We start from the raw sequence: 12779 nt of genomic DNA on the forward strand, positions 1-12779 counted from the left end.
ATAGAAAATCTGCTTTGGCCAGAAGAAATAATGCTTTGGGCCTTCTGTTTAGGTTCCTCTTTTTTAAAAATTATTTCATTATATTTCCTTTCTTTAATCAGAAATAGAAAGCCTCAATTAAGTGCTAATCTGCCTTCAGTACATCTCCTCAATACCAGCTATCTTTTAAAAAGAAGTGTGTATTCCAGGTGAAGGATTACAACCAGTGCAAGGGGTAAAGCTTCATGTGGAAGAACCTGAAAGACTGTCAGGGTTCAGAGTCAAGGTCTGAAAGCAGGAACATGGAACTTCCTCTAGTCCACGTTACACACCACATTGTTAACTCCAGTGCACACTCATGTTTCAGGCCAAGAGAACTGGCTGGGCTTCTTCCTGACCTGGTGAGGGGTGAGTTCAGCACCAGTGTTCATATCTATCAGCTGGAAGAACAAGGCGAAGTTCTGGTGGCTGTCCGCGATGAACGTGCCCTGGGCTTTGGCTGGGTAGTTCACCCTGAAAGAGACCTTATGCCGTTAGTCTTTGGAGAGGATCTGAAAATCGCTGAGAACAGGCAAAGAATGCATACTTCACTTCGTTGCTTAATCCTCACTCTCCCACTGTAACACTTCTGTTGTGGACAGACAGTTGTGGAGAATTGTCTGTGGCCTAGGGGTAAATTGGATTACTAAAGCCAGAACTAAGGAAAACTCAGAATCAACTTTCAGTAGGGTCTGGAGAAAATGCTGTGTGCAGATGTTTGTACCTCTGGGCTTTCACTTCAAGGACCTACGGCTAGCAACTCAACCAAGTCAGGCACCAGTGGAGCTCATGTGTACCTCTGCAGGCACACAGGAGAAGGAGAACCAGGCTGGCAGAACCGCAAGGAGAAATAATCACAAGATTGACGCTAGCAGCATATGTGAGCAAGGTCGAGAGACCAGGAACGGGAGCTGCAAAGCAAACAAGGCTACTTTTGGCTTTTGCTTTTTTAATGCTGTATTTCTTCCTGGATAGTACTTTAATTTATTTTTCGGCCCTGAAACTGGGTTTTAAAAAGTCATTTTCTCAAAAGGCAGACTTGATGAGGGAAACTGTTCTTTTCACAGCTATCTCCTGGGATTTCAGGGTAAACAAACCAAACAGTTACAGAGCCCACACCTGGCTTTATTTTATATTTATGCTTTATATTTACTCACGAATAACACCAACTCTTCATCTATACAGAGAATTAAACTGCAAAGCACTCTAACAGACATTATTTCAGTGGATTCTCAAACAGTGCTGCTCATCTCCAATATCACTACGGAAATAACCAAGCCAGAGACAGAAAGACCACCTCTACGTGATTTAAAAGGCGTGACTGCTAGGCTTCCAGGCTCTGACTGACATCCATCGTCTTCAAAATGGCCTTTAGGGGTCACCTACTATGTTCTGGCCTCTAAAGCCACCCCAGATGAATAAAGTTGGAGTTTAGACTATACCCAGAGATCTAGATCCCCAAAATAAGGATCTGAGGAAGGGCTGACAAACGGGCTTCATACAGTGTTCTGGTCCAACTCTGATCATTGTTAATGATTACCTAGAAGGTTGTGTTAAGAAAAAAAGATTCTGAAGCTGAGTCTGAGGTTAGTAGGAACAAATGCTGTGACTTACTAGTGATGCCTTCCCCGGACTTGGGAAGGGGAATGGCAGCCCTCGTGCTGGGTATTTGCCAGCTCCGTTCTAAGGACTAACAAGGCTTCCAACTAATTTCAGACCTACCATGGGCCAGAGAGAGTTTCCATGAGGCTACTATAAGTAAATTCAGGACTGTGAAGATAAGGACATTGCACCAGAATGTAAATTAATACACTGCTTCCTTCATTGAGAAGGTCTTGCTATTTAAAAAATTGTCATCTGAACTAAATAACGTGCTTAGTGATATAGCTGACTGACTCAGACTTACATCCTGAGGTAAGCTCCTTATCTCCGAGTGGATTGGTAATGTACAGTTTGTTCATGGACTGAACACTGGTATACACAATACCCAAATCCGCTTAGATGCCGAGCAGAATCTCTGATGCAGTACCAGTGCAACTACAGCCTCTTTAATCTGGGATGCAAACCGGATCCCTGCTGACACAGAACTGATGTCCAGAGGGGCTCAGTGCACCTAGGCATGCTCCTCTTAGCTCTTCATCCTGGGCTCCCCCAGTGCCCCCAGGGCATCCCACCTACCCGGTGGTTTTGGGCGCAATGCTCTGATCCTTATCTACAATGGAAAGATCAACATTTCTGATGCCAACTTCAGTGGAGATCTTGACTCTGAGCTAGAGCAAAACAGAACACAGTCGCCAAGTCAACTGGTGCACATACAAGGAATTAACATGCATATTCAAAGCTTTCCACTTGTTAAGGTCAGCAAAGGCATGAAAAAAATCCTAGGACAGGAGTCTTTAAGGATTATAGTAAACCTGACCCAGCCAGGTAGTATTTTCCACCCACTCCCAACCTGAGGCCTAAAAAATAATCCCTTGATTCTCATCCCTTCTTCCCTTCTCTAGCTTTGGATAGATGGTATATATTTTTAAAAGAAAAAAAAAAAAAGAGTAGATCATGTATCCTTTAAAATAAATAAGGGGAAAAATCCTTAGGCAGTAACCTTTAAATAATTCAGATCAATAAGTGTTCAACTCTAACGACAGTTAAGCTTCACTGTGTGCTTGCTGTGTGAAAGGCACTGGCTTGGTAAAAACTATCTCATTTAATCCTCATGACAGTTCTGTAAAGTAGTGCTACTTCATATGAGGACATTAAGGATTAGAGAGATTACACTGCTTGCTCAAGATTAGATGGCTAGTAAGTGATAGGGCCAACATTTAGGCTCAGGCACACCAACTTGGAATCCAGGTGCTTAAGCACCTTGTTATACAGCTTCTTGTCAACGCTTACTCTGTGCCAAGGAGCACTGGAACTCTGCATAGGATCTGACAAGCTATGGCAGTTATCTGCACTGTTCGCCAGGTACTTCTCATTCTCCTTCTGAGCATGTGGTAGAATTCTACTTCCCTGCCCGCTTGGAGTTGGGTATGGCCATGTCACTTGCTTTGGCCAAAGAAATGTGCATAGAAGCGAGGTGTGTTACTTCCAGGTGGAAGCTTTGAGAGTGAGGGTGTGATTCTCTCTTTTCCACTGACATGGACACAGACAACGTGTAGGAGGAAGCTTGTTCCTTCAGCCAGGGTCCTGGAGTAAGGGCAACATGAAGCACAGCCTCCAGCTGACCGCCTAAAGACACGTAGCATGGGCAAAAAATCAGCCTTTGTTGTTTTAAGCCACTGTTGTTATAAGCATAAACCAATCTATCTAGATTCTTCCAGTGTTTGAATTCTGTATGTCCCTTATAAACACTTTCACAAAGAGGAGTTAGCTAATGCCAGTAAACAACAAATTTAAAAATTAGATTAAAATAAATGTAAATACCCAAAAGAGATAGAAAATATGTTAACAGTCTATTCATGGGACATTTTTGAGTTAAAATCTAGTTTGAATGTGCAAACTGTGCAAACCCGAGGCGCTTTTATGTGCAAACATATCTGTGAGCCTTCCAAATATTTGATAGGTTTGAATGTAATGCTTAAGGAAATCCTTGCCAAATCCATGGGTTTATAGTCTGAGTCAGGATCAAGGAATAGAGACAGAGGGCTGGGCAAATAACTGAAGGATAGCTTTGGCATTTTCCTATAATAAAATGCCATATCAAGGTGTGACAATCTCCAATCAAGGGCAAATAAGAAAAATTAAAAAGAGATAAAGATAGCTATTTCTTTTAACAGCCTTCTCTCTTGCCTCCATAATAACTATTTTGTGACAACAGCCTCAATTATCAGGTTGTATAGGGGTGTTCTGTTTTGCTTAAGACTTATTAACAGAAGGTGTGAGGATATTACCATCTACTTTTGAATACACGGCCACCTATCAGCAGTATATTTAGCATTACTGCCTGTCACTGAGTGTAGGCAACTGGGTGAATTACAGCAGTGGAGGAGGTGGATGATGGCCCATCAGGGAGAGAGCAAGGAGCCTCGACTTTGGTTCTCTGGGCTCTCTCTTGAGTAGACAGCCTCATAACTCATACGGGGCTCAGAACCAGAGAAAGCTTTGCCATTTAAAGCTCAACCCAGATAGGCACCATCACCATTTCCATGTGAAGACAAACTAGAATGGAAGGCTTAGGCAGAGAAGCAAAGAGCTCTGATGAGGCTACTGACTTCTGGCAAGACACTCCACTGAGAACACTTTCCCTATACCATGTGGAGCACCTAGGTGCAGTGAATACACAGAGATGGCAAGATACGTTTCCTGCCCCGTATGCAAACCATAATTATAACAGACCAGTTTGCAACTTTAACGGAGGGATGTACAAAGCGTAATGAAAGCACAGGAGAAGGAACTGTGACCCAAGCCTGCCCAGGGGTAGCCCCTGATTGGGGAGTGGGAAATGTTCCATAGCAAGAAGACTAAGGAAGAGGCTTGGTGGGCTTAGCAGTTTTGGGAGAGGTAGGAGATCAGCAATACTCTATGCTACAAAAATAATCTGTCTTCATAGTTAACTAGTCTGCAATCTTCATCAATATTAACCAGATAATTCCCTCTTCATTTCTGTAACACACTCTCTTAACTCCTTCATTTAATTTGTAAATGTGATCTTGAAATCATCATCCCACCTAAACATCCATAAATAGGAGATTAGCTAAATGAATAATGCACCCTATGAATTACTATGGGGCAATTAAAAAGAACAAGGTAGATGTCTACACAAGAATATGGAGATATTACCTACTTTTGAATATACAGCCATCTAGTAGCAAAATTATTTTTATAATCACTGTCTGTCATTGAATCTAGGCAACAGGGTGAATTACGGTGGGAGCAGGAGATGGCTGTCAAGTTAATAGACTCCCCAAGGGTAAAGCTGGGAGCCTCTACTTGTGGCAAAAGCAAAGAATACAACTATTTATCAAATGATCTCTTTTATGTACATTAAGAAGGATATGTTCACATTTGCTGTAATAAGTATTCTTTTTTTCTTAAAGAGTACACAGGAGACTGTTAATAATGGAATTCCTCTGAGGAGGACCAATTGAAAGAATGGAAGAAGGCTATTATATTTCATTATATCCTTTCTGTACTTTTAAGTTTTTTAAAAACACATGCATATTTTACTATTTTTTAAATATAGGGATCATTTGGCAATGACATTGTGGGTCATTTACTATCTTCTTTATATACTTTTTTGAATTAAGAAAGTATCACCCTTGGAGTTCTGACCCAACTTAAAAAAAAAGTCTCACCCAATAAATATGATTTCAAAAATAATCACTCTCCCTTTCAGCAGATACATATACACAAACAGAGGTTTAAAGAATTGTGTAAGGCTCCTCAATGTATCCTAATCATAGTGAAAAGGGAGCCATCAATTTTCAGGTGTTCACCTAGAATCCTGACTATAAACTTTCGGCAGTAACATGGCCACTAGGGCCTGCTAATCAAGATTCAGCTGTGTGTGTGTTCTGAAGACAGCATGAGCATTCCCAGATAATACAGACACATGGAATGAGCAAAGGGCAAACTGCAGTCAACCTGAGTCATTTTTGGTTTACTCTCAGCCCTAATTTTAAAAGGCTCCTTAAGTTACAACTTTCTTTGCTGCACAGAAACACTATAGGGCTGTTCTTACATAGGCAACAGTTTAAATTCCTTCTGCTCCTAAAATCTTACAACAAATGAGTCTCAAAGGAAAAAGCATTTTTATGCTACTCTTTTAAAGCAAATTTAGAAATAAAAATCATCATAACTTTTTTCAAAGCCCTCTTTTAAAGAGTTTAGCATAGGATCCCTGTTGATTAGCTGCTTCTTTCTTCAAACCAACGCTGTAGGATTAGTTTTTATAATAGGAAAGGGACTTGTTTCTGCACTTTAAATGCAGCTAAGCCTGCTTTACACGGGATCATGCTATTCCTTTCTTTGCCTGCACCGCATGCCATATCCATCTCAAAAAATGTTTTAACGCCAGGAAATGCTGTCTTTCTGCTGGGAGTAATAACCTCCCTGTTTAGCTTATTACTGTCAAAATGATGGTGCATTAGGGGCAATTAATGCTAATGAAAGCTTCCAAAACCCATGCTTCCCCTGACAGCAAGTTCAATGTCAATGAGTGCTATTACAGGCCTCCCATACCAAACCACCGTTAATGCACTCTGACCAATGTTGAGCATCTCTAGGGAGAGCACACAGGACCCACTGACCTGCTCCAAGGCTCTAAGCGTGACTGTTACTGAAATTACAAAGTAAAGTTGCATATATGGCAGAGGTCAGAACCAACTCTCTCTCTCTCTCTCTTTCCCTCTCACACATACACACACACACAGACAGCTCAAATGTAATGAAGAGGGAGAAAGGAGATTTTTTAATGCTTTTTTCATCACCAGGAAGGAAAAGGACAGCAAATGGCCTCAATGAGGGCTTATTATCATTGCATGAACAACAGCTATTAGCCATTTCTGCTATTTTGTACTTAGATCATTTTTCTAAAATGAACACAAACACGTGGACAAACACCAGATTTGATGTTACAAAAAGCCAAGCTGTTACAGTAATAAAGACAGCGTGGTATTGGCAAAAGGACAGAAATACAGATTTATGGAACAGAATTATGAGTCCAGAAATTAACCCTTACATTTATGGTCAATTGATTTCTGACAAGGATGTGCCAAGACAATTCAGTGGGGAAAGAAAAGTCTTTTGAACAAATGGATCTGGGACCACTAGATGATCCACATGCAAAAGAGGGAGGTTGGACCCTTACCTCACACCATACATAAAAAATAACTCAAAATGAATGAGAAACCTCAGTGTAAGAGCAAAAATCATAAAATTCTTATAAGAAAACATAGTAGTAAATCTTCACAACCTTGGATTAGGCAATGGTTTCTTAAATATGACACCAAAATCACAAGCAATAACAACAACAAAATAAACTAGACTTCATCAAAATCAAAACCTTTGTGCTGCAAAAGACAGTATCATGAAAGTGAAACTACAACCTACAGACTGTGAGAAAATATTTGCAAATCATATATTTATCTAACAAAGAACATGTAACCAGAATATATAAAGAACTCTTACAATTCAGTAATATAAAAGAATAAAAGGAAATAAGAGGTATACAGATTGGAAAGGAAGAAATAAAAAGACCAAAAAAACCTTATTTTTAACAGGCAAAGGATTTGAATAGACACATTTCCAAAGAAGATATACAAGTGACCAAAAAACACAGGAAAAGATGCTCAACATCATTAGCCATCAGAGAAATGCAAATCAAAACCACAATGAGATACCATTTCATACCCACTATGATGGCTATAATCAAAGAGCCAGGTAATAAAAAGTGTTGCTGAGGATGTGGAGAAACTGGAATCCTCGTACATTGCTACTAGGAATGTAAAATGGTGCAGCTGCTTTGAAAACCTGTTAGTTTCTCAAAAAGTTAAATATGGAGTTACCATATGACCCAGTAATTCTATTCCTAAGCATATATCTCAAAGAACTGAAAACAGGTGATCAAATAAAAACTTACACATGAATGTTCACAGCAGCATTATTCATAAGAGCCAAAGAGTGAAAATCCCTCAAATGTCCATCAACTGATGAATGGATAAACAAAATGTGATATACCCATACAATTACTCAGCCATAAGAAGGAATAAGGTACTAATATTAATACATGCCACAACATGGATGAACCTTAAAAATAATATGCTAAGTGAAAAAAAAGCCAGACACAAAAGGTGACATATGATTCTATTTACACGAAATGTCCCAAACAGGCAAACAACAGAGACAGAAAGGAAATCAGTAGATCCTAGGGCCAGGAGGAAGAAAGAATGGACAGTGACTCCTCATAGATGTGGGGCTGCTTTTTAGGGTGATAAAAATGTTCTGGGCCGGGTGTGGTGCCTCACACCTGTAATCCTAGCACTCTGGGAGGCCGAGGCGGGCGGGTGGATCGCTCGAGGTCAGAAGTTCGAGACCAGCCTGAGCAAGACCGAGACCCCATCTCTACTAAAAATAGAAAGAAATTATCTGGCCAACTAAAAATATATATAGAAAAAATTAGCCAGGCATGGTGGTGCATGCTTATAGTCCCAGCTACTCGGGAGGCTGAGGCAGAAGGATCGCTTAAGCTGAGGAGTTTGAGGTTGCTGTGAGCTAGGCTGACGCCGTGGTACCCACTGTAGCCCGAGCAACAAAGCGAGACTCTGTAGCAAAAAAGAAAAAAATGTTCTGGATCAGATTGTGATAATGGTTGCACAAGTCTGTAACTATACTAAAAACACCGAATTGCATACTTTTTTTTTTTTTTTTGAGACAGGGTCTTGCTCTGTCATCCAGGCTGGAGTGCAGTAGCATCATCATAGCTTGCTGCAGCCTCAAACTCCTGGGCTCAAGCAATCCTCCTGTCTTAGGCTCCTGAATCACTGGGACTACAGGTGTGTGCCATCACATCTGGCTAATTAAAGCAAAATTTTTTTTTTTTTTAGAGATAGGGTCTCACTATGTTTCCCAAATTGGTCTCAAACTCCTGGCCTCAAGTGATCCTCCTGCCTCAGCCTCCCAAAGTGCTAGGATTATAGGCGTGAGCCACCACATCTGGCTTGAACTGCATACTTTTAATGAGTAAATTTTATGGTATGAGAATTATACCTCAATAAAGCTGTTATTTAGGCTGGGCGTGGTGGCTCACGTCTGTAATCCTAGCATTCTGGGAGGCCGAGGCAGGTGGATCGTTTGAGCTCAGAAGTTCGAGACCAGCCTGAGCAAGAGCGAGACCCCGTCTCCACTAAAAATAGAAAGAAATTGGCTGGACAACTAAAATATATACAAAAAATTAGCCGGGCATGGTAGCACATGCCTGTAGTCCCAGCTACTCAGGAGGCTGAGGCAGGAGGATAGCTTGAGCCCAAGAGTTTGAGGTTGCTGTGAGCTAGGCTGATGCCACAGCACTCTAGCCCGGGGAACAGAGTGAGACTCTGTCTCAAAAAAAAAACAAAAAAAAAGCTGTTATTTAATAAATAAATAATAAATAAATAAAAGCCAAGGCTCACCCCTGGAAGATGAATCACCATAAAGTTCTAAGGGCTCTGGAATGTGAGAAAACATCTTTAGACCACTCCATCCTTTTCTTCTTCTAAGTGGTCTGAGATGAAATCTAAGCACCGAAAAAGAAGATTTGATCTCCACCCACAGGATTTTTCAGCCCAGTGAAAGAGCAATGCATATAAGCAAACAATGGTAATATAATTCAATAAGTACAATTATAGACAGGGTACAAAATACAACAAGAAATAAAAGTAAAGTTCAAGTGGACTAAAGCCCTAAATATAGGGAGAAAAACAACTTAAAAACTGTTAGAAGAAAACATAGGAGAATACCTTTTTTACCCTGGGATAGCATGGGATTTTTGTAAAGACAATACAAAAACACAATCTTGGAAAAGACTTTTAAATTAGACTTCATTAAAATTAAATTCCATGCATCAAAAGATGCCATAAAGCAAGACTAGGGGAAGATACTGATGCTTATAACTAAGGATTAGTATCCAGAATATATACGTCTCCTCCTCTTTGGTCTCGGCCACAGAAGCAAGATGACACAGGGAACGTCATTGTTCAAAAAGCATTACAATAAGATGCACATACTCTGCCATTGCTGTGGCTCTAAGGCCCACCACCTTCAGAAGTTGTCTATGGTAAATGTGGCTACACTGCCAAGAGCAAGAAAAAATATAACTGGAGTGCCAAGGCTGAAAGACAAAATACCACCCAGACTGGGTTGAATGAGGCACCTAAAAATTGTATACTGCAGATTCAGGCATGACTCTCATGAAGAACAACACCTAAACCCAAGAAGGCAGCTGTTGCAACATCCAGTTCATCTTAAGAATTTCAATAATTAGTCATGCAATAAATGTTATGGTTAAAAAATATATATATACACAAAAAATATCACTCGTAAAAATCAATAATAAAAAAAGACTAACAAACCAAAAGAAAAACAGGCAAAGATTTCTGATCACAGGAAAGGAAACCTGAATGGCCAACAAATATAAGAAATGATGCTCAACTTTACTAGTAATCAAGGAAAAACATTGAAACAACATACCGTTTCATATGCATCGCATTATGAAAAACTGATAATACCAGATATTGATAAGAATATGAAGAAAAGAGCAATTTGGTGATATCCAATAAAACAACAACAAAAGACTCATGTAAAAGACATTAAGAGGTGGAATCAACAGGCCTTGGTAACTGACTAGGAGGTAGAAGTGAAAAGAAAGGAAGCGGTTAAGTATCAGCCTGGCATTTAAGCTGGATTCAAAGGTGGAAAGAAGAGGTTTCAAAAAAATAAAAATAAAAATAAAAATAAAAGCTTGTCTTTTAATGTATTAAGTTGCAAATAAGGCCTCTTAATGAAGGAAACTAACATTACCAGAATGTAGATTTGAAAGGTTTGAAGTACAGACGATAATAGTTTCTATCCAAACTCTGTCTTAGTGAATGCACTAGCATCAGATGTCTCATGCCCAAAAGGTCAGACATGAGACAGAGAGATTAGAGTTCCAGAAAACATCTTCCTTTCTGCCAGACTTCAGATACAAGTGTTTAAACTACCCATGTTAATATTTTTTGAAAAGGTCAAACTGTCTACCTGCCTACTTCTTTCATCAAAAGAAAGTATCACAGGAGCCAACTTGAGGAGCTCTCCAAAGGCCAAACCTTGGATAATATGACTAAAAAAATAAATGAAGGTAATGGATCATAACTTATATAGTAAAATAAATATCCAGGAGATGATAAATTATAAATATATTACATTATATAAATTATATATTATAATATTTATTACGAGAATATTTATTATTATTATAGATAATTGGATAAATAAATAAATGAGGGAGAAAGGAAAGTTATTTTCTTACAGCAGAATTCCAATTAATAAATGTAAAAGAGAAAATCATTTTTGGCAAACAACATAGTAATAACTGTTGTGAACAAGATGATCGGGATATTTGCAGAGTCTCAAAGTATCACCTCACAAAACACTTAACTACAAAGCAGAAAAACAGTAGCTTCACAGTGGAGAAACCTAGCAGAGAACATCTTACTCAAGTGATCAAGGTTAACACGACCAGTAACGAGATATACCAACATCATATACTTCCTGCACTGAGAAGGGCAGAGCATGGCTTTTGGAGTATTATTGCACAAAATGCATGACCTGAATTTAATCATCAGAAACATCAGACAAACCCAAATAAAGACATTCTACGAAGTATTTGGCCAGTACTCTTCAAAAGTGTCAAGGTCATGAAAAACAAAAAAATTATCTTAAATTGGAAGAGGCTTAAGGATGCGATAACAAAAGGAATATGTGATCCTGGATTGAATCCTGGACCACAAAAGGGACGTTAGTGGAACAACTGGCAAAATTTGAATTAAGTTCTATAGATTAGTTAATAGTACTGTATTGATGTTAACTTCCTGGTATTGACAATTATATTATAGTTACAGAAAATATTAACATTTGGGGAAGCTGGGTGTAGTGTATACGGGAATTCTACACACTATTTTTGCAATGTTTATTAAGAGTACAATTATTTCCAAATGAAAAGATAAAAACATTTGTAATTAAAAAAAGTGAGTAGAAAATGACATCTAAATAGTAAAGAAAATTAGTTGTCACAAACAGCATACACTGAATATTTCAGGAAAGGCACAGTACCACTCCAAGGTCCCTATTAAGCAGAATGCATGGCAATGTAGTCAGGTAGATGCAGCAAAGACACAGTAGTGGAAACATTGAGAAATGAGAGCTGAATGTGGTGGAAGAGAAAGAAGAAAGTAACTTTATGAAAAGGCCAGCTGCTAGAGCCATACACAGCTCTGCAGTCTCTGAGGCTAGCTCTACAGTGCCCAGGGCATACTAACGAAACTGGTAATAAGTTACTCTACGCCCCCACGCCTCACCTATGAAATGAAGATGACTCCACTCATCTTGCAGAATAAAATAATATAAGAATAAGGCCGGGCGCGGTGGCTCACGCCTGTAATCCTAGCCCTCCCGGAGGCTGAGGCGGGTGGATCGCTCGAGGTCAGGAGTTCGAGACCAGGCTGAGCGAGACCCCATCTCTATTAAAAGTAGAAATAAATTATCTGGACAACTAAAAAAAAAAATATATATATATATAAAAAAAAAATTAGCCGGGCATGGTGGCACATGCCTGTAGTCCCAGCTACTCGGGAGGCTGAGGCAGTAGGATCGCTTAAGCCCAGGAGTTTGAGGTTGCTGTGAGCTAGGCTGATGCCACGGCACTCACTCTAGCCCGGGCAACAAAGTGAGACTCTGTCTCAAAAAAAAAACAAAAAAACAAAAAACCAAGGCCGGGCACGGTGGCTCACACCTGTAATCCTAGCATTCTGGGAGGCCGAGGCAGGTGGATTGTTTGAGCTCAGGAGTTTGAGACCAGCCTGGGCAAGAGCGAGACCCCGTCTCCACTAAAAGTAGAAAGAAATTATATGGACAGCTAAAATATATATAGAAAAATTAACCGGGCATGGTGGCACATGCCTGTAGTCCCAGCTACTCGGGAGGCTGAGGCAGGAGGATCGCTTGAGCCCAGGAATTTGAGGTTGCTGTGAGCTAGGCTGACGCTACAGCACTCACTCTAGCCCGGGCACCAGAGTGAGACTCTGTCT

General features: G+C 39.8%; 1 protein-coding gene and 1 pseudogene across 2 annotated transcripts in view; one reads left to right on the top strand and one right to left on the bottom strand.

Annotated features, from left to right (window-relative positions):
- RPN2 (ribophorin II) overlaps positions 1-12779 on the bottom strand; it is a 53305-nt gene that overhangs the window by 13406 nt on the left and 27120 nt on the right. For both annotated transcript variants that reach the window (XM_045528625.1, XM_045528627.1), the window contains exons 10-11: positions 2197-2288; positions 378-492 (exon numbers count right to left, since the gene is read on the bottom strand). In XM_045528625.1, the coding sequence (XP_045384581.1) occupies positions 378-492; positions 2197-2288 (207 nt within the window). The remainder of the gene's footprint in view (positions 1-377; positions 493-2196; positions 2289-12779) is intronic.
- On the top strand, positions 9668-9960 carry LOC123622365 (annotated as a pseudogene).

Source organism: Lemur catta, chromosome 17 (assembly GCF_020740605.2).
Source record: "Lemur catta isolate mLemCat1 chromosome 17, mLemCat1.pri, whole genome shotgun sequence".
Lineage (NCBI taxonomy): Eukaryota > Metazoa > Chordata > Mammalia > Primates > Lemuridae > Lemur > Lemur catta.